At 38.9% G+C, this 22,888-nt stretch overlaps 1 protein-coding gene across 2 annotated transcripts in view; it reads right to left on the reverse strand.

Annotated features, from left to right (window-relative positions):
• Positions 1 to 10,015: 10,015 nt before the first annotated feature.
• The window catches only part of pax2b (paired box 2b), a 29,528-nt gene continuing 16,655 nt past the window's right edge, over positions 10,016 to 22,888 (reverse strand). The window contains exons 7-10 of one of the 2 annotated variants that reach the window (XM_086139703.1): positions 21,980 to 22,094; positions 14,771 to 14,872; positions 12,010 to 12,096; positions 10,016 to 10,522 (exon numbers count right to left, since the gene is read on the reverse strand). In XM_086139703.1, coding sequence (XP_085995829.1) covers positions 10,401 to 10,522; positions 12,010 to 12,096; positions 14,771 to 14,872; positions 21,980 to 22,094 — 426 coding nt within the window. In that variant the 3' untranslated portion in view covers positions 10,016 to 10,400. Of the gene's footprint in view, positions 10,542 to 12,009; positions 12,097 to 14,770; positions 14,873 to 21,979; positions 22,095 to 22,888 lie in introns of both variants that reach the window. The other variant, XM_086139704.1, reaches the window with a different exon arrangement.

Here is a 22,888-nt window from a genome sequence, read left to right on the forward strand (position 1 = left end):
TTCTTAAAGTTCCTCCATTATCTTCTGGACTGCTTCCCCCCTTCCCAACACATGTGGAAAATGAAGTTTTTGGTCATTCGAGCATTCGGACAATATATTGTTAAACAAACGTAAGAGCGTAACCTAAATGGATAAAAGATAAACCGTCATTGTAAGCCAGGTCACAATATAGGGCACTAAATCATATTCATTACCATATTTGCTGCATGATAGCTTTTTTTAAATAAGCAGGTGCATAGCTTTAAACAATCCATGTCCCAAACATGTCCATTATAGAGGTATTACACCTTGTGTTTGTTATGATCTGTTCAGTTTTGCAGAAAAAAAAATCTGTTGTATTGTAAAGCTGCCCCTTTTATGGCCTGACTGACTCAGATATCAGTGGTGCATCTAAAATAAAATGGCCATGTGTCCCTGTTAATGTGCAGCATTTGTTCAGAGACAGAGTAACACTGCTGAGCCAAGCGCGGCTCCTCTCCGGCAGCACTGAGCCTGACTGAACCAGGGAATAAGTAAATGAATAAATAGGCTGATGTTGAATTTTCCCCTCACTTGCCTTCACTGACACAAATAGGATCTACAGTAATTTATAATGCTGTTAGAGAGGCGGCTTTCTCTCTAAGCGAGGTGTCTGTCACCTCGCATGCAGGAGGCCTCTTGGCGCCACACTGGAGGACCTGCAGCACCCTGACATCCTGCTTTGCTATTCCACACACACGGCCCAAAGGCTAAGTGACATCAAGCCTCATTATTATCATCACATGCCACATTTGTAACTGGTTAGTGAGCAAATTGTGATAAAATAGGCTGATGCCCCTTCTGAGTGTCTGGCTGCACATGCTGGACTTTCCATAATATTGGGAGCCACATCGGTTGAGAATAAAACGAGGGTAAGAGGGGCTTTCGCATTGCTTTTGAGGCAAGAAGCAATATATATAATATAAGAATATATATATATATATATATATATATATATATGTGGTTTCTTTTTTTAACTTAGAGTATCTGAGGTGGGAAATATTATAAAACGGAATCATCTGTCTAGCCTGGCTTTTTTGTATTTATTTTGAAAGATGATACTCTGATTTTGCATTTACATCATTTCTTTCACTTGGTGCCACGGTGACTCCCTTTTCTACATATCTTTTGGCTATGATAATGTGTTTTTTCTCTACATTAACTAAGAAGCCAGTTGGACACATTTGAGCAAAATAAATAAATAGGAAAAACTGATAAATACATAAAAATACATTCAGGTCCTTTGATACATCAACATCAATATTAAATATACTTTCTTGTCATTGTTGAGGTTTATTTTTCATTGTTACACTTTCCTCCGGCTGATTTTCAATGACTTTTTTTTTTCAATCAATTTCCAGGTAATTTTTGGATCAATTTTGAAGCCATCTTCTGTTTTTAACTTCTTTTTTACTTTTTCAACTTTACTGTCAATACTGCCATTTTTTACACAAACAGATGACCCATGGTACAGTAGTAAAATTATATATATACATAGTTGATTATATACATTTATTTTATAAATTCATGAAATCTTATTGATGGGTAATGATTGAATCTTTTCAATCTCAGTCTCAATTATGTAAAATGTCTCGTTCTTTTCTACCTTGGTGACCCTCCTGTCCAATGACCCTGGAACCCCTATATGGACGATCCAGCCCAGCCTGTGTTTTTCTGATGTTACATCATTTCTGCAGCACCATGATTAAATATCAGTAACATAAATGTTGATGGTCTTCATAAGGCTGAATTCAATCTGTTTGGATTTGCTGTGACACTTCAAAACACAAATACAATTACATCACAAAATGCAGAGTAAGTGATATGAACATTACATTCATACGCACAGTATTTCTCAATGCATGACATCGTCACCGTGTCTCCCTTGAGCTGTACTGCACATGTTCATGCTCATGTCTCAGCCCCTTTTTCAGAGTCCGTGCACGGAAATAATGAGGAGTAAAATCTCTTGCTTGCGTCTACCTCAAATTGGCAAAAAGAAAATCTGTCTTAAACAAAGGGAAAGACCCCCATGGCGCCTGGGTCTACAGTTTCTGTCATGTATATTCCTTGGAGGTTTCATGTGACAAAACACAGAAAGTTGCTTTGTCCCTCCTCTTGTCACGTTACACCCTGTACCCATTGTTTTTTTTTCCCTTCTTGTTGTCTGGCTGTCTGTTTTGTCAGCCCATAGCCTGGCACCTGCTCTCAAGTTCCTAATTAGTCTCTTTTAATTAATTATATACCGCAGCACATCTTCTTATTTGAGGCATCCTCTCAATTTTTATCGCCTTTGTTTTGAAGTTACAGTGGCGACAAACGCAGGCACTCAGTTGATGTGATTCCAATGCATTTTTCACAGATTTATCACTGAGTCTGATCTACATTAATCGATGTGCCATTTTAGATTATGCTGAGTTTGCTACTTTCAAACGTCTCCGAATATATGATCAAGGCAATTATATATTTCCTTGCGGTGTCTTTGTTTTACCTGCTTGCGCAATAATGCTTCCTCAGCAGGCCAAGTCGCTCAAGTAGCTGTGCGATCTCGGTAAAGGAACACCTGATGGCATGAGCTTTGCAGCTGCTGCTTTATCCTCTCGTTACACAGAGATGCATGCGCTAAAAAAAAGTTTCATCAAATATTTACCACCTGATCAACACGACACAATAGATGAAGTTGTAACCTATGGCTGAATAGGTCAACAACCGACTCATTGGATTTCCCGCAGAGAGCACAACACCTCAACAACTCAGTTGTTGCAAGGTGCGCTGTGATGGTGTGCTACAATTTAAAGACTTTCGTCACAGCATTCTGAAAATAAATTACATGATTATGATTAAGCTTTACTGTCTCCTTAATGAGAAAAACTTTACTCGGAGGATCTCAGTGAGTGACTTATTTATTGCAGTCATGCAGCAATCTGTTGACATTTACTTTCAACATTCACCTTTTTATGTGGATTTCAAAAATTAACATTTAACAAGAAGCAAGAAGAGACAGCCAGTGATAAACATTTTTTTTATATTAGATCAGCTTTAATAATGATCATGAAATAATATACATGTCATTGTAAATGTGATGCCAACCCCAACTTCTAAATTTCCACAACAAAAAGACAACTGTGACATTTTTATCACGGGATTAATTCTCCTTTATCTACAGGTTTAATATATTCCAATTCTACCTTAAAGGATAGAAATGAACAGATTTGTTGTGTACTGTCGTACAGCCAACAACTGAATACAGAAATGTCCAAGCCAAGAGAAATCCCTATCATTTTTAAAAGCAAATGAGCCCTTCATTCATTTTCAATTTTTCAAATCAGTAATATTATCTTTCTGCCTCACGTCATATTTCAATATAAAGTAGTAGTTTTGTAACATTGCAATCCAATAATGGCAGAAATCCATCTGATTCTTACACTTCCATGCTAAAAAAAAAATCACGCTAAGCTAACACGATACATCAATGTTCGGAGTGCTAAGAAGATTATCAAGTGATCATTTTGCCCCTCAATTATTGACACATCGGGCAGCATCTACCTCCTTTAGTCCTAAAATCAAGTCAGAAAGAAAACAGCAGTGTTAAGCAATGCAGTTTCTCATAATTAAAACTAAGAAAAAAGATTCAATTTATCTGAATATTCACTCAGTCACCATGAATGAAAAAGGAAGACCGCAATTCCCATGATTTTGGGAGATCCCCAAGCAACAACCAAGCTCTTTGATTAAGAGCTCCCTGGTGGCAGAATTAATGCAGACCTCTCGTGAGTTTGTAAGTTTCCGGTTTTCGGATGTCGAGAAGGTTCCAGACCTAGACCAGAAAATGTGTCTATGTAAATAAAAATAAGAAAATATTTATACACCTGTATATATATTTTCAGCCAGGGTGGATGTAGTTCTCATGCCATAAGGTCATTACAGTGACCTGTGTCATTACAGCCCATTCAATGGTGATCATCTGACTTGAGAGAAGTGCAGGTTTTATTTCTCTGTTGACGGTCCTATTTGTCTGAAATGCAAATGAAAAGAAAAAAAAAAAAAAAAAACATCTGAATCTGCAAAAAAGCTGCCTGTTTCATGAAAAAAAATGTATTTTTTTCATTTTAATCTCTACAGCGATTAATAAAATTCTCCTTCTTTGATTCAGGTTTATTTCTAAAGGACATGTTTATGGAGACGAAATGACAAGAAGTCGAGTTGACAAGCCTGGAGTGAGACAGTTAAATGCCCCTTGCTGCTCTGGATAATTAATAAATAAAGTACCAGGGGAGTCCTGTCATGGCTTCCTCTATGACAGGGGCTGTCTCCAGTGCGCTAAAGCATTAAATGACCAATTCCTGTCAGGCTAACTTCCACTGCACTCCCTTGGCACCCTCTTTTTAATTCTTCCTCTCTCTTTGCCTCACACACACACTGTCTCTCTTTCTTCCAAAGAGAGCTACTTTGCTCTCTTTGCTCCGAGTTTTTCAGCGACTGATGGCTCTAGTTCATTTCTGCTGAATTAATTGGTCCCTGAATGAATTCTGTTGACAGGGCAATTCATCATGTGTTTGGCCTGACAGTGACTGGGGTGTTGGGAGTGCGGTGGTGGAGGGTAGGCGAGGGTGAGGGGAGCAGCAGGAGACGCTGGGGTTACAGAGGGAAAAGGATGGGGGTTGATTCTGATTCTGCCCTCTATTCATGCCGCTTATATTATCCCTCTGCACCACTAACAGGAACAGCCGACGCGGAATTCGGCGCCCCTCTTTTCACTGAATATTTCCCTGCTTCCCCAAGTTGCAAACAAACACGCCTGGCTGACAGATCCAGCTGATTAGGGAGCCCTTCTGTCTGCTTTGGAGGATATCCCCATTACTGCCCAGTCAGGTAGCAAGCCCCGTTTACCCAGGACCACCAGTGCCTGTTATGCGGGACCTGACACATTCACTAAGTGAGGTGCATTGCATTAAGCTTTAATTGCATCATGTATCACACAATAGCCATTAGGGTAATTATTTACTGGTGAAGGGTAAATGAGGTTTGGCTGTGGGATGATCCAGCCAACCAGCGACAACATTTTGGCAGTGGTGGCTCTCGCCAATACGCTAAAATATCTAATCAACACTAATTTGCTTCATTAAGAAATATTCTGACATTCTGATACACCCTCCCATCTCCCCACCCTTTGTTTTTACTTTTTCTCACACTCAGTTTCAGTCAAACAGAGCACTTATTACGTCCAATCTATCAATGTTCACTCATTAGGAACCTCCCCTCAAGTATCCTGTGGATGGCCTCACACAGCAAAAGTCAAGAATTACCTCATAATTGCTGCTCAGGCATCATAACAAGCTAGGCTGCCCCACTGACACGTCCATACAAACAGGTCTAACACAGGAATTGATGGATACTGGAGAATCATATTATATATTGCCATATCCAATTAGATACAGCACATAAAGCAGCAGATCCATTCCCTCTATTCATAACATCTTAGCCACTGCTGTGTTATGAAGACGTGAAATGCATTTTCACATTTTCACAGTGACGTCCTCTTGTCCTGATATGTCACTGCAAATGGTAACATCCTGAGGATTTATTGTACATTTGACACACCAGTAACCAAATTGCAATTAGGTTGCCACAGATTATCCGTAGAGTCCCTGTACAAAGTGCACGGAGAATGTACTGGCAGTATTTGTGGGCAAGGAGAAGCCCTAAAAGGTCAGCACCGAGATCTAACATAGCGTTGCTTATGGTGAGTCAAATGAAAGGGTTCTTTATTGATGTCAAAATCATATCTTAACATCAGTTAAAAGCTTTTTTTTCCCGACTGATAACGACTGATAAACATTTCTAAGCAGATGATTAATTTCCATTAAACTGTGTATGTAACTGTTTTGTTTTGTTTTGTTTTGTTTTGTTTGGATGAATGATTACCGTCTTCCTTAGGAGCATGGTTGCAAATGATTAACCTCTAAAACTGGCATTCTGTAACTTCCATTTACGGGTCCTGAAAATAAAACAGTCTTCATAATGACAAGCAAAAGTGAACTGTCCACGTAAACACACATCTAATGGTAATGCTACTTTTTCAATAGTAACTGACATGTTAAATTTCATGTACATTACATTAAAAATGTTTTTATCATTTACCCATTTGAAGAGCTTCTTTGACAATACCAAAGGAGTATTGCTTTACATTATCTTATTCTGTTGTCTTTATTATTGATCATAGCTACTTGAAGAAATTTTCATAGGCTTTTTGGCCCGAAAATCATTTCACACTCGTCCCCACTGTATCCGATCATCAAGGGGTTCCCAGCCTCCAGTTAAAGCAAACACTGATGCATTAGTGGTGCCATAGGACATAGGGGGAAAATGATCAAATGATTTTCATGAATACATCTAATAAGTCAATAAAAAAAAAAAAGCCTATTCCATTCATCTAATGCACAGCTCAGATTTTAGTTCTCATAATTTGTATGTTAAAATGTTCTTTATCAACTTCACCTGTTCTTTTTAAAGGTCAAATGATCGCATTCACTTTTTACTGATTATACAATGATTATTTTGAGAAAGAGAGACAGTGACAGCTGTTGATGAGAACCAACTGCACCATCTCTCTGCTGTTATATACAGTAAGTAATATATATTTATATTCCAGAGAATGTTGTTGTCTCCTGGAATGCTGAGCTTGATTGACAGATACATCCAGGTTCACAGTTTATTGCTTTCCGAAGAGTGAGGCTGATATGCCAATTTAGACAGAAAAGTGACAAAAAAAAGTTTCCATCTAAATAGAATAATTTCACTTCTGGGAATTCTCAACCGAGGAGAGGGAAGACTCCAGCTTCTTTTCCCCCCTCCTTCTTTAACAAGGGCTGTGAATGACAAACATACATGACAGTTAGGGGCTGACAGAACATCAGCTTTTGATGCTCCACAGGGGAGCTATGAAATAAACAATAGCAGAAAATTGAATTACAAAAATAAAAAATGGGCCTCTCCACATAGCTCATTTCAGTGGACATTTTAGGAGATATTTTTGTGGATAAATATCAAGTTACAGTACTCAGCCGGTGATATTTTCATAAAAGAACAAGTCAGTCCTATCCATGCTACAAAGAAAGTATGAACTTATAAAGCAGATGTGAAATCAAGTTTGACGCAGAGGAATGTCAGACTGTGAGTGAACAAGTGAAAAGCTCAGCGACAGTCCCATTCATGCAAAAATCATTTCACATGCTACGTGATCGTGTGCACGGGCCAAATCCTGTGAAAATTGCACAGTGCTAATCAGTTCAGTGTCCACTTGTTGTAAATCAATAATCATATAACTAAGTCATACAAGGCAGCAATGGCGGAGGGATTACGAAGCAAAGAAAGAGTGAAAATAAGCTCTAAAAGGGATTTCATGCATAAATCTCTCGCTGCAACTTAGCACAAATTGAATTCAAGCACACTGCTAGAAAAATTAATTCAGCTTTACAAAGCGGGGAGAGGTTAAACACTTTATGTGCTGCTCAGTGATCCAAATCAAGGAGAAAACATTCAGAGGCATTCTCAATTCAGGTCCTATGTAGAATGTGATCTTTATATCTGAGAGGTAAATACATTCATCTAAAAACAGCTTTTTTGGGTGCCTCAATTCATTACTTGTCTTTGTTTTATTTAAGTGGAATTTATTTTGACCCACAGACACCCAGGAATTAAGTTGTCATTCCACACTTCAGGTAATTATTGTTCTGTTTAGCTGTTTGCAATATGCATGCTGTGACTAAGTTGTACATAAACAAAAACAAACAAACAAACAAACAAATTTTATAACTATCTCTCAAAGAAATAAAGTTTTTTTTGAATCAGAAAAAACATTATGTAGCAATTAGCTGTAATTACTAATGCATTGTGTTCATGGCAAAAGTCATACTGAAAATAGATGTACAATGAGGCAAAATGTCCATAGAATTTAATAGTAAAACCATAATAGACTATTAACATTAGAAAAAGGTGACATGTTTATATGCAGTATGTATGTGTGTGTGTGTGTGTGTGTGTGTGTGTGTGTGTGTGTGTGTGTGTGTGTGTGTGTGTGTGTGTGTGTGTGCATATGTGCATCTGAGAGGATGATGAACGTAATGGGTAACAGTAACTGTATCATCTTTTTCAAGCCACACCTGAGATTAAATAAATCTTTATGCCCAAGAATTATACCTGTAGATGAACATGGATCATTTCACAGATTGTTATTAATTAACGTCGGTATAATGTTAAACTATAGTCTCACAAGCTCATCAAGCATTGCTTAGATCTTCATATTTGATCACATGTACACTATGTCATGTTCATATCTAGGGGGGGATAAGCACGGTAATATCATATGGAGTCTACATTTGTGTCAACAAAATCCACCAAATAATCGAACTGATGATTAAAATGTATCAAAATATTTGGCTGAAAAAAATAGAGAAAGATTGAATAAATTATATGATTTTTTTTCTTGACGTCAGAAAGTATGTAGAGATGTCGTTTTGAAGACTCACCTTGGACAAAAATAATAAAATGAGACCATTTATGCATTTTTTTTTTGTCAGGAAACACCATGCAGCCCTTTTTGCGTAAAAGATTTCAGACACTTTTATTATTGTACAAGTGTGACCAGCATAATGAAAGTGATAATACCCATGAACATGAAAGACATTTTATCTTACTGTATTTACAGAGAGGTGTCTTCACATCACACACACACAAAAAAAACTCTTCTACAAAGGAACAATTTGTAAATAAAATAACATTAAATAAACTCCACCTACCTTTAGGTTTACAGCTGAATATGCATATGGTGACCATCTCTGCACTGCATAGAATTTATACACATATGTTTCCTCATGAACAATGTAGATTTTTCCTAATGATAATAATACTGCTCTCATGATGCATATAAGGCGGCCTGTAAATAAACACTGACAAGAACTAAGTCTTTGGCAAATGCAAATACATTCACTTGACAGATGAAAAACTATTGTTCCAGTTCGATCAAAGAAGTTACTTGGCTTGAAACATGAGGATGCTGAAGCTGGGATGGGAACATGTTTAAGGCATTTAGCTGAAACCATCGCCCTGCTTCTGTCTTCAGGATTGGAGGGAATTTGGATGCTTCTGCCATCAAACTGGGCAAATGATACTGGTTTGAATTGGGCTGTGAAATCCTTTTGTGTGGATGAATGCCAAAGACTTAATCAACTTAGAAGAAAAGGGAAAATGTAATCTGTGAGAATGAATAGTAGTAGTGCATGTCAAGGCGTTAACATGGTAAGCCTTGAATTATAATAACAACTGAACAGTGTGTCAGACTGTAAGTGCATTTTCCAACTTATTAGACTTACAGCAGTTTTCATGGAATGCTGTAAAGCAAATATGCATAATCATTTTCTGCATTTAACGCTCCAGTGTTGCAAACCTCCAAAATAGTGCAAAATTAAGAAAATGAACAAAATAGCAAAAAAAAAATATACAACAAAATAGAAACACACACACACATAAAGGTTTTGCCTGATGATATCTCGTGTCCTGACAAATAAAAAAAACAAACAAACAGTGAAACACTAGTCAAGCTTTCTGAAGTGTAGTCATTACCAAATATAAAAAAAAAAAAACAGAAATTGAAAAAAAAAAAAAAAATAGAACAATATATTTACTAGAGTCTTGAAATATTCCAAACCGAGGGTCATGGTGATATAGTGTCATGACCCTCTCTATTTTCAAACTGATGTCTCTTTATTTATCTCGTTTTCATTTTTTTACATCTTGATTGTGTATCACAGAGAATATGTCCTAATCTTCTCATGGCGTGGACGCTATCGATTAACTCATGCTGTGTGTTTGGTCGGTGACTGTCGAAATAGATAAAAATGTCGGCCTTCAACAGCTTGCATGTGCTGCTGCTAATCTCCTCTGATCTCACTGCGCTGCCATTTGACTCAAATGGGAGACGAATGGGGTGGGCGGGGGGGAGAAGAAGAAAAAAGCCTGCTGCTACATTTTAAGCTCTGGACAGTCTCTGCTGAGAGCTGTCAAGAAAAGGAATGTACAGTATTGATCCATGATGGGATAAAACCGTGACACTGCTACTGCACAGGGAAAATTAAATCTGGATCTTTTTTATAAGTCTTTTTTTTTTTCTTTTTCCTTTTTTGTAGTCACTGCTATTCCCCGCAGTTTTCATCTCATCTGTTGCGTCTCTCTGGGTGTCCGTTGATGTTTTTGGTTTTGAATGTCCAAAAAGAAAAAAAGGTTCAAGAAGTCATCTGGAATCCCCCCAAAACCGTTAAGTTTCTCATTGTGCGAGCTGGGAACATTTTATGCGCAGTTGCTCGGTGTCCAGTGGAGCATGCTGCTCATACCGGGGCAATATGGAGGCTGAGGCCGTGGTCCTGCAGGTTGATTTGGTTTCCATGGTAACTAGTGACGGTCATAGGCAGTGGCAGCAGTGGGAGGGGCGGAGCCTCTCGATGCGGCACTATAATAATAAGGGGAACCTGAAAGTTAACAGAAGAATGAACCATTTGAAACAACAAATAAAGTTTTTTACTGCCATTTACTCAATGTATTGTTTATTTACAAACAGTGTATGTCTGAGAATGTGTGTGTGGACTGTATGCATAGATAAGATCATAATAGTTAAATGATAGCTGTACAACTGTAATGAATTCAATAAAAAACAATGATGAATGAAAATGATAGAATCGTGAAATGTGCATGCGGTTCACTGAGAAATTAAACATCGCTCTGGCCTTTAAAACATGTTGCCGAAATGTTTTGCTGCCAACATCAAATACACTGATTACAATCTAACATACACCCGTTTCAACAGATCAGTCAGAATGATGGCATTTACTACCGCTGCTATGCAGATGACACACCGTTGTATACGTGTGTTTATATATGTGTGCATTTAATCAAAACATAACTGATGTAAACTGTTGGCTGGTCCTACGTGTGTCATGAGTCAGTGACAGAAGAAAGATTGGATTTTTGACATTGTTTCAACCTTCTGCCTCATTTATAGTGGGTCTGCTTCCTTAACAACAACAGCAAGGCAATGCAGTTGATTTGATACTGATGTAAGATTTGATGGTGGGGTGAAAAATGTTCTACTTCATAATATCTTAACAGCTGATCAATCCTGTCTCTTCCTGATTTACATGTATTGATTTTCTCTAATCTTGACATCTGCAGTGCATTTATTGCTGACATCAGTCAGAGCTCTCTTTGCCAAGTCCCGGATATTTCTGCCCGGATTTTAATTGGCACTAATAAATTTGATCATATTATTCCAATACTTGCCAACTTAGAACGACTGCCTAAATTCTGCATTGATCTTGCAGTTATATCCATTGCTTTCAAAGCATTAAGTGGCCTTGTTCCACACTGCCTGCATGCATGCTCTCTCAAATCGTAGTCGTGGGGTCTTCTGATTATTTCTAGATCTCAAGTTGCAGCTGGAGCCGATGTGGATTTTTACTATTCAATCCACATCATTATTAGATATTCACCTGAGCATGTGGAACTGACCTCACAAGGAGAGTGAAGGGTTTAAATTGAGTAATTCCCCCACACATCAGTATTGATGACATCGGCGCCAGATTATCACTCTTATTCATTTGTCTTGCTGATATCAAACCCTGGTAAGATATCTGCAGTTGTTATTGCCTTGTACATCTCACGATTTTTTCCCTGACCAAGACAATGGTCTAACAGATTTCTTTTAGCACCAAATTGCCATCTTACATTGTTCATTGTTTTTTTTCTTTTTTAGGTGAAGTATAACTGTGCTTGGAAGTAACACAGGCTATAGCGCCTTCTTTTACCATATCACAAAGAGCAAAATTTAGGAACAAGCAAGTTCTTTTGTTATCGTAACAATTTGCAGAGACAAAGCTTGACTGGCTCTTTTAAGGGAAGGGCTTGAGTGAATCTGTCTTATGTTTTTTGGTCTCTACTCACTTAGTAGTGCTGGGTTGCTGAATCGCCAGGCTTCATTGTAGGTTGTGTACTGTGGATGACTGTAGGGGTTCCCCGAAAACTCACTCCCTGCAAAACAAAACAACAAATCAATTAGCATTTCAATGCATCAAACCATTACCCCTTCATATGCAGTCATTTCTCATCATTCAAAACAGGATGCAATTTGAGGGGGAAAATGATAGTCATCGATGTGCGACCAGTCAAGCAAGTAATTTATTTCTTTTTCATTTCACTTAAGTTATGCAACACTGAACAATACAGGATGTGACACTGAAGGCGGCTTTCCCTGTCCCATTTATAGATATCTACCCATTCTTCTTCCTACAGTATATTCCAAACCAGTCTAATAAATACCAAGTGGTAATAAACTGTTTCATGCATACATTTCTGATACGCTGCAATAAATCCAGCAGCCATTCCTGGAGGGATTTTAACATCACCAGTCTGAGCCCCTCTGGACGCTGCTCTGCTGTTTGGTACAACAGAATTTCATTGCAAAGGAAGTAACTTGGGGTATGTCAGTGGGCACTGCCGCTGCTTCACCACCTTTCTCTCCTTTACGAGACAATAAAGCCTACATTTTATAAGAAGCTGGTGAGAAATGGCTGTGCTTTAACAGTGTTTTGCACCTGTCACTAAATCTTAGTGGTTGTGTACAGGGCAAATGGCTTGTAACACAAAACCACAAGGCATGGGATTAAGGCACTCATCTTTTGCTTTTTCGCCACATGGGAACAAATGAAAAGTAAAAGTATGTTTGACTTTAAGCTTTTCTAGCCACATGATTTAAATTCATTCAAGGTGAAATCTCAAGTTCACCTCCAGTGAGATGCGACCACACCGAGGCTCTTAAATACAAGTTTAAATGTGATCATTTTTTGAAAGATCTTTTGATAACAAAGTGGGATGGAAATTGATTTTTACCGTGGATGTAAACACCATGGTATGTAAGAACAAAGAAGAATTTCCCACTTTTGTGCTAAAAGTGTTAAAAGTGTTAAAAAAGAATCTGCTTTGAAACGCTGACAACAGATGAAAAAAATGTCTGATGAGTTAATCTTAGTAGTCTTAGAATAAACAATACAATTTATTCAGGCTTTCATTGGGGTAAGAAACTAATAATATTCAGGGGAATGCCTGAATATCACAAGTATTCAAGTTGAGCAAAAACCTCATAAAATATTATATTTTGTAATAAGGCGTGGGAACTGACCCCCCCCTCCAAAGTCACTCGAAACTCATCAATACAACACTTCAGTTTTTCACCTAGTTTCAGTCAAATCTCCGTGCATTTTTTTTTCCTCAAGATTATCAGAATACAAAGAAAGTTAATGTTGCAGTGAATACAATATTACTAGCCGAGGTGGCAAAAATCATTACAACATCATTACAATCTTTCATAGCGGAGAATGGAGAAAGAGTAAAGAGTGTGTGATAAATGGTAAATGGTACTGTGAGCCAAACACGCTTTCAAATCTAGTCAATTATAAGTCCATGTAACACAGCAACAGCCAACGAAACAAAAACTTTACATAGTGCTCTAAAGTGACATATTTTATTTAATAAAGCTAAACATAAATAAATAAACATATATTTTTCAATAAACATATTTTATTTTATAAAGCTAACTACATTCCTACGTAATTGGTTTACATGTTGCAACAAAATACACATCCGGTTAACGTTCATATCCCAATGATTGAAACAAGACTCCAATTCTGTAAACATTATGGATTAAGATTTTTTTTCAAGAACAAAAATATTTGCTTATCAAGTAAGCCCCTTAAGTTAGTCAGATCATATGAGATATAAGGTGTGATCAGATTTTCCATCAGTAATAAAAAACAAATAGAAACATACTGTGCTCGACATTTACCGTGCACCGTTATAGTTCCTCCAAACATGCTATTTAATGCAAAATACAGTGTTTTGGTGGAAATGACCTAAACCCCTACCAGGGGTGGATTCTTGGTAGTGACATTTAAGCAAAAACTCCTTAAAAAGACAAAAGTTGAATATACACTGCTCAAAAAAATAAAGGGAACACTTAAAAAACACATCCTAGATCTAAATGAATGAAATATTTTTATGACATACTTTGCTCTTTACACAGTTGAATGTGCTGACAACAAAATCACACAATAATGATCAATGGAAATCAAATGTATTAACCCATGGAGGTCTGGATTAGGAATCACACTCAAAATTAAAGTGTAAAAACACACTCCAGGCTGATCCAACTATGATGTAATGTCCTTAAAACAAGTCAAAATGAATCTGTGTTGCTTCCTGAGTGGACACTATGATTTCACAGAAGTGTGATTGACTTGGAGTTACATTGTGTTGTTCAAGTGTTCCCTTTATTTTTTTGAGCAGTATATTTCCTGCCTTTTGACCCTGAACTGCTTGCTATGAATCTGAACCGCTGCCGACTGCTGAGGATGCGGCGGGCTGGTGCCGCTATTTATTGATGGCCAGTGAGATAATGAGCCTATAAGGCCGAGAGGAAAAAAGGAAGAAAGGCAAAGTGACCGTCCTCTCCGCTTATCACTTATTCAGCCTGTCTAAACCAATCATACACACAGAGGTAACTTAACAGTATGTGAGCCTCTTACTCTGCAGGTCAATATTCTAAGCTTCTCTGTGTTATTTGGCCCTCCCTGCTCTACTTCTGCTGTTGGTTTTAATGGCAACACCACCTGTTAAACCACACAAAACCGTGGCATCGCCTCTCACTTACCAGGAACCATTCCAGCGAGCGTGGATGTTGGGTAGCTGCCCTGGCCTGTGGGAGGAACGTGAGGGGGATACCCAGGTAAGGTTGTGTTGGCCATATCCCGACCTGAAGATACCAAATGATACAAAACAAAACAGACATGATCAGTGCTGCTAAGTGTAATACACGATTTTCACTAGGTTTTACATTTAATGATACATATACCCTGTGTTAACCAGGAGCTGCCTCATGAAAAAGGAAGAGCTTAAATTGTTGGTGATTTTATATTTGCTACTGACAGTTGCCGTACTATATGCTACCATTGTATGATCATAAATGAAGTGAAATAAAGCTTTTGGGGGGCTGTGGAAATATTTACATTAGAAAAAAAGTGAATTATAGGGAATGGTAGTGGGGGACAGTGGTATAAACTGTATTGTGTTTAAACTGCTGGATAGCAAACCAATTCATCATATTACTTTTAATAGAAATTGATCATGCATGTGATTTATTACATCTGTATCTAGACAGTCGAGAGTAACTAAAACTGTCAATTACACTATGTGAGGTGAATGTATTGAAGCAGAGGAAAAATGTGACAAGCCCAGTCTAAACAACATGTGACTAAAAGTTGCTCTTTGCTATCTAAATCTTTTTATGGGCCTTTTCAAAATAAAAATAAATTCACAACGCTATCACACTACATTGCACACACAGAATCATGCCTCATTGTCGCCTTTATGACCCATCGCCAACATTGCAACTCAGTGAGCATGACACCTCGACTTACATCGGATTTTAGAACCTGTTTTTTATTCATCTTTTTTAAAGGCTGTGTCATTACTTAAAACCGGAACGCATCAGTAAGCTCCTTTAGTACGCAAACTCAAAATGAGATAACAAATGATTCTTTGCAGAAACTGAACTCTTGTTGCACAAACGCCTCTCATTGTCACACTGTCAGAACTTCTCTTATTATGGCTGAACCAACAAGACTCCTATTTTCTGCTGTGGCTTTTATGACCGAGCATTCTGGCCCCTCTGCAGACCGTCAGTATTCTAGCTGCTGACATTCAGCTCAGTAATTGATAATGACATTTGGGCTGTCCTCACTGGCTGCGGGGATGCTTGGACTGCATCACGTAACCTCAATCTGCACAGGGTCCATTGTGGAAAGAAGCCCCAGCTATACTGTTAGTCATGAGGATCAGTTGGGCTCAAAAAAAAAAGCTCTCCCTGCAGACCTCTAATGAGTGTTTAGTGGACAAAATGCAGCACAACACCACAAACAACTGTTTTCTTTTTGCTTTACAAATGTCAGTGTAGACCAGCAACCTGACCTCTTACTCTCCCAGCACTACTTGCAGCTCAAGTTTAAGAGAGAAATAATATTTTAGATCATAATCTTTTAATTTTCTCAATAGGTTTTTTTGTTACGTTAAAGTGTTTGTGACATCGTGATAACGCTATAAATGCGAAAATACTTCCTGTACTTTAACAACCAGGTGCAAAATACAAGAATTAAACTGCTTGAGAGCACAAACCACAGGCAAATTTAAAGATTAAACTTGAATACCCAATTGAATGTGTTTCCCTAAATTTTCTGTCCTATCAACATACATTAAATTGAGGCTGAATAAATGAGGTCTTTGTCTATTGCGATATATGCAGCCACAGGTGTGCTGGCTTTACTGAGGATGAGGAGTGGGAGTAGCACTACTGGTGCAGCGGAAGAAGTGGGGCGAAAGTAGGTTTGCATTGTTCTTTCTCGATGTCGCATGATGATGGATGGAAAAGGAATCCACACGGAGGCAAACAAAAGACAAAACTGAAAAAAAAATGCATCCAAAGGGTTAAAAGTGCGAGCGCTTGCACTGATACCATACAAACATACGGTAGAAATAAAAAATCAGAGTAGAAGCACTTCTAGTTGAACTTCTTCCATGTTAAAGTAAACGACTATAACCATATTTTTCTTCCCCATGATAATTCTGATAATACTGCTTTACTAAAAAGGGTGAATGATAAAAGAATGATAAACGGGCGTTGTAATTACGCTAATTTGATTTGATGTACATGTTTCCATGCCACCAGAAAACAGAGTGAATGAACTTTCTTATTCCTTGAAGAAACTACCTTAGTCATGAATAAAATGCTTAATAAATGACATGGGAGGAATCCACATTCGATTAAATTCCTGGTTAATGATAGACATTTCCATGTGTGATCATGTACTGCATTAAACAGGAGTTCGGGTTATCATCTGCTCCACCGAGCAACTGTTTTGTCCGAACCCGGCACTGACGGCTGCACCATGCAAGACCTGGTCAGATGTGTGTTTGGTGCTCTGACTCCGAGGAGCGGAGTTAAAGCGCTTTGCAGGGAAGAGTGAGGTCATGCCGGACTTTCATTTACAATAAGAATTAGTTAGCCACAAGCCAGTGCACATAAGTCAAAGGGAGCTGTGGGAGTACTGTAAGTGTGTGTGTGTGTGTGTGTGTGTGTAGGAAAGTCACAAATCTCCATTGGAAATGCAGCATACATCATTTTTCACAAATTACACACTGGTATCTTCTTTTGAACAACATTTCCTTCTTGCTGTTGCTGCACTTAAAGGTCTGCTGTGAGAGACAATGGATGTGAGAGTCAAAAGAGAAGGATATTTTGGACATTCACTGAAAGAGACCCTTTTTGGCAAACTGAAAATCACAATTTAAGAGGCAGGCCAGTGCGTGGGCTTCGTGAATTATAGCCAGTCCTCATCCAGTGTTATGTAGACATAAGTTTGATGTGGACATCTACTGGTACATCTCCTGGTGAACGGACTTCAGAGTGAAAAATGACACTTCTTTTGAAAGGTCCAACTTCTGAAGTGAAATAATCTTCACAAATTGCTGAAGTTTAGAGTTGCTTTTCCAAATGCGGGAGGAGGATTGGATGGAATTTCTTTTTTTTAACACATAATGCAGTACTTGAGATTTGTACTATTTCAGAATGTGCTCTGGAAAGGATATTTTATAGTAAAAATACACACAATATGATTAATTTGCTTTTTCCAAATGTATTGCTTTAAACCTTGATTCAGGTGGAATCCTGTAACCATACACTTGTTCATGTCTTGTGCATTCCCAGAAGTCACAACCATCCATTAATATGTGTCCTTTTTGTAAAGAAACTGTCTGACTAGGAAATAGTATTTGATTCTTTTCAAAATACTTGATCAATACTTGCCAAGATTATCAAGGACATCAGGACATTGATACAACACCCCACATTATACCCCTTTGCCGCATTTGATCTTCAGTCTCACCTTCAGTATCAACACTTAGTCAACTTTACGTCAGAGCGAAGGAGCGACGTTTTACATCTAAGCTGGGATTTCATCGAGTAAATGCATTACTGCAAAGGACTGAAAGATTAAAAAGTATGTTTTGCCGCAAGGTCTGCGTCACCCACAGAGACAGGCATCAGCGACCAGTGTTTTAGCCAACAACTTTATGTTTTTTTCATCACATATTGACTCTGATAATAATAATTGCAGCCTCTATTGAATCCATTTTATGTGTATTCCAGGATGCGGATGGCAGTTACCGCCAGCAGCTCTGTGACTGTTGCTTTATGTCCCTTTAAAGCGTTCTTTCAGAGAGGCGCCGGTTGGGAGAACTCTCTGTACAGCAATGATAGCCTCATTAGCTGCTTCCTAGTCTTTGTTGTTTTTACAACAAAGATGTGTGTCCAGATTCTCATTAAAGGGTGGGCTTCTTTATATTGTCTTTCTTCTTCTGACAGTCCCCTTAGATTGAATGCCAGCAAATCAAGCAATTTATTTTCCTCTGCCCTCTTTTTTTTTTTTGTCTTTCGTTCCCTCCAAAAATCAATTCAAAGATTTTTTGGTTTGCTGTTACAAAAGCCTGTTGATTTCTTCTTCAGTATGAGAAGTGATTTGAAAGAGTTGCGACAGAGCTGGGAATTCAATATTTCCTGCATGAAAAAACGATGAATATATGCCATGGTTCAGGTTTCTGCTTTTGCAGGTACATGTCAAAGGTTTACGCATATTAATGAATATGAAGGACTGGAAATTGAACTTACAAGACTGAGCATGCATATACGCTAGTTTGAAAGATTTTACTCGACTACAAGACAAGAAAAATTCCAGAGTCCGATGATGTAGGAAACGGACTTTGTCTCATTTCGGCCGACGACAATGCGACACGATAGATCAACCCGATTTCTTCATTTTTTGTTTTCAAAACAACAAAAACAGGATGACCTTCTCTTTGTTTGGCATAGAAGCAATGTCATTCCTGTTTGACTCCTCTGTTTGCAACAATAAACCTAGCATGACAGGGACACCTTCATGTTTGCCACAACAACAACCACAAAATCTTTGACCTCTATTTTCTAGGCTATATGCGGAATGGGGGCAATTTATCACAAGCCAAAAAATCTCAGCACACTAATTAATTACAACTAAGTAAAGAATGTTTGGAGAGCCAAATTGCTTTAATTCCCCGAACACCGGCTGAAAGTCATTCATTATCAAATGTGTGCTCAAAAGGTTAGTTAGCTTTTGCGAAAATGAAATAAGCATTCGTTTTGAAGCCCGGCTTACCCGGTCGGGCGAACGGTCCGTCGTGAGACCGCGCGTCACCGAGGGCGGGAGGGTTCGCCGCCTTATCGCCGCTCACCGCTCAGCAAACAATCGCACGACTTTTTTGTGCAGCTCGCCCCAAGAACACTCGCCACATCCCCTTAATTGAATGCTAAGTGAGGGCGGTTTTGTTTTCGGGACAAATGTTTGTTTAGTCGAACAACAGGAAGGGTTTATATAGTGTGCAGAAGCAGCTGCTTGAGGAGGAAAAGTGTCAATGACACAGGGGCTTTAAGCCTCTGGAGGCCTCCATTAACACACCCAGCAGGGAATATGTTTAGAGCCCTCGGTATGCAGTGAGTGGAGATGTGTAAAACTCCCACTGAATGCGCAGGGGAATGAGCTCCGTTCTCTTGATGGCTCTTAAGTCATCATCAAGAAAACAGGTGGACTCCAGCTAATTTCAGGAAATACAGAGACCCTATAGAAATACCGGACAATCGGCTGTATCTTGGCCATCTCTCCATTTATATCTGAAAATACACAAAAAGTTTGAAGCTCCTCCTCATGCTATTCATAAATTCGCCCAAAGGCTCACACTATTTGAATTTTAAACAGTTTGAATGAACAAGAAAAGGGAGCACTTGAGATGAAATCCATCTCTCAAAGGGAATTCATCAAAGAAATTACTTCCCATATCAACAATAGAAATTACCTCACAATATGCAATTGTCCTATCCACATATTCATGGAACCCTTTGGTGTTTTTATGGGGTAAGAGGGACTATTTAGCAGGTAATACAGCATTAATGTGGAGGAGAGGGAGAGAAGAAAAACTGTTTTAATGGAAGTGGCCCTTTGCCTCTGAATTTCGATGATGTGCACAATGCCCTTAAATCCCTTTCTTATTTGAGCCTGCTTTGCAGGTACTTTTCAGCCTTAATAGGATAAGCAGAGGACACAAAAGATTTCTATCTCTCCAGTCTTTCAGTTCACCGAGGATCCCGATCTCTGGCAATGAGCACTTCATGAATCATTCATTTTTAATAGATTATGCAAATTCCCGGCCATAAAATCAACAAGATCAATAACTGCAGTTGTTTTAATTGGTGTTTGAAAACATTTTAAGGATGAACATAATCTCTAGTTTTTTCCTCTGTAAAGGCACAATTAATTTGAAATTGGATCTCTGCCTAAATACGGCACATAATTTACTACTTTTCGCATGGCTTGAAATTCCTCTGCTAGACTTATCACTGGCAAGTTATATGTAATACCCAGCCATTAGAGGGACCACACATGTGAACATCGCCTAATGTCCACACAGCGAAAACCAAGCGGAGGAGCCACTAATCAAATACGAATTCCGAAGCCGAAGCCGGAAAAAAAAAGGAGAAAGAAACAAAACCAAAAGCCGCGTTATTTTTTTTCTGCCTCGAGAGATGTTTACCCAAAGATGGGAGAAAGAAATTAAACTCTTGGTGGCGAAAAGTAAATGAATGCAAACACGAGTAGACGCGCGCACTGCCGCACACTGACGTACGCACAATACAATCTTTCTCTTTCGAGATGTTTCTTTGTACCGGTAATGCAGTAAGAAGACACTCGCTGCGGAGACCATCTAAAATATCCCACGTGCAAACAAAGCCACCTGCAGAACCAGGCTTGCTTTCACGGGGCCATCGGTGCACAAAGGAAGAACACACACCTTTCTTCTCAGGAGGCCTGCCTTACAGGGGAAATCTACCTCCCACATATTAATGAGAAAAGGGCCCTTTCTTTTCTCATAAGAGTGCTTGGCCATCATTTGAGAAGGGGGGCTGCTGCAATTTTCAATCACCCTGTCCTCCCCCACGCAGAACTCGTTGCCTTTGATGGCTGCTGCATAATTATATGAATTTTAATAAAAGATCTGTATATTAATCTCGGGCCCCCGACAGTCATCGTAAACTTTCAGTCAACTTAACCTTCTTCTTGGTAATAACAAGGCAACAACGAAACAATATTTCAATTAGCCAGGCAGTCATTAACTGTGACAAGGAGAGAGGAAAACGAGGGGGGAGAAAGAGAGAGATAGAGGGTGAAATAAATGATCATGGTGTTAGAGTTAGGCGGTAGAAATGCCAGAGCGTATTTACTGAGGCACATTACTCGTGCTTTGAGACACACAAACTGTCCGCTGGCGAACAAATCACAGAAGCAACACAGCAGCAGCAGCAGCAGCAGGCGGCCAACAAGCAGTCAGTCCGGCACGGTGGCCGGTTTCGCAAGACCTTGGTCTGATGAATCTGATCTATTGACACCCAAAGGACCTTGTCCAGCAATGACTTAACAGTCACCCCCTTCCAGACGCGCTTATTGGACCCGCTGACTCAGCAAAAGAGCAGACGGAGTACAGCTGCTAAGCTTCCTTTCGTCGCACCACCTTTTCAGCTCAGAGTGAAACGGTATTAAAAAAGTCTTCACACTAAACTTTTTTGGTTTGCTTTTTATTTTTTTATTTATTCGTTTATTGACGGTCAAATGCACAAGCACGCATCGCATTAGCTTTTTATTTCACTTTTAAGCTGTACAAAAACCCCTCAGCTGAAGCTGTGGCTTGGCAGCATAAAAGCGTACTGTATGGCATTTGATCTTACCTACAGGGTAGCTTTGCGACACACTGGGGCCCAAGTCTGGGTTGGCGCTAGAGGATAAACTGGGCTTGACTTCGTCGAGGCTGGAATTCAGGGCAGGGAGCGAGTACTCATTAGCCTGGGAAAAGGACAGTTGAATCATTACACAACCACACAATACCTAGAAGTCCTCCCTTCTCCTACTCCATTAAGTGCACCACACAGGCCTGTGCCAGTATAAATTTGTATGAGAGCATTGTGTGTGTGTGTGTGTGTGTGTGTGTGTGTGTGGGAGCATGTGTTTGTGTGAGTCTTCATGTGTGTGTTCAAGCTGCAGGATAGCAGTTCAAGCATATCATGAATGTATTTTGGTATTGTCTGAGAGGAAGTAGGATTTTGAGATGAATGAAAAGCCAAGGCGTCAGCTGGCCCTTTGTGCTTGATTGCAGTCTTACCCCTGACCAGCCAAGGGAGAAAGCAGTTCTGCTTTGTTACAGACTCGCCATGTGGTCCTGTTTGAGAGACACCATTCACCTTTTTTTGCTTTTAATTTGGACTTTAGACCACCTTTAAATTTCATTGCCTCTTGTTTGAGGAGAATGACTTGTACAACTTCAACTTTTGTTACAGCTCTAGATAAGCGCAAGTGGCAGGAGTTTAGTATTGTGCGTCATTTCTTGACATTTAAAGAATGATTCATCCAAAGAAAAATAACGAAAACAATTACAGCAATGTTGAGGATGCAATTCAGTTTTAAGACAAATGTCAAAGTTTTTCCAAAGACAGGCTGTACAAATTAAATGATTCAAGATATTTAATATTTTTGGATGATGCTGCTGATTACTAATATTATAATTTCAACTGATTTTTAATCAGTTTTAACAAACATGAGAGGCAATAATGAAAAAATAGAAATCTGTGTCTTTCCTCACA

The sequence above is a fragment of the Fistularia commersonii genome, chromosome 32, assembly GCF_037954325.1.
Source record: "Fistularia commersonii isolate RoL2024-O1a breed Wild chromosome 32, RoL_Fcom_v1.0, whole genome shotgun sequence".
Taxonomy (NCBI): domain Eukaryota; kingdom Metazoa; phylum Chordata; class Actinopteri; order Syngnathiformes; family Fistulariidae; genus Fistularia; species Fistularia commersonii.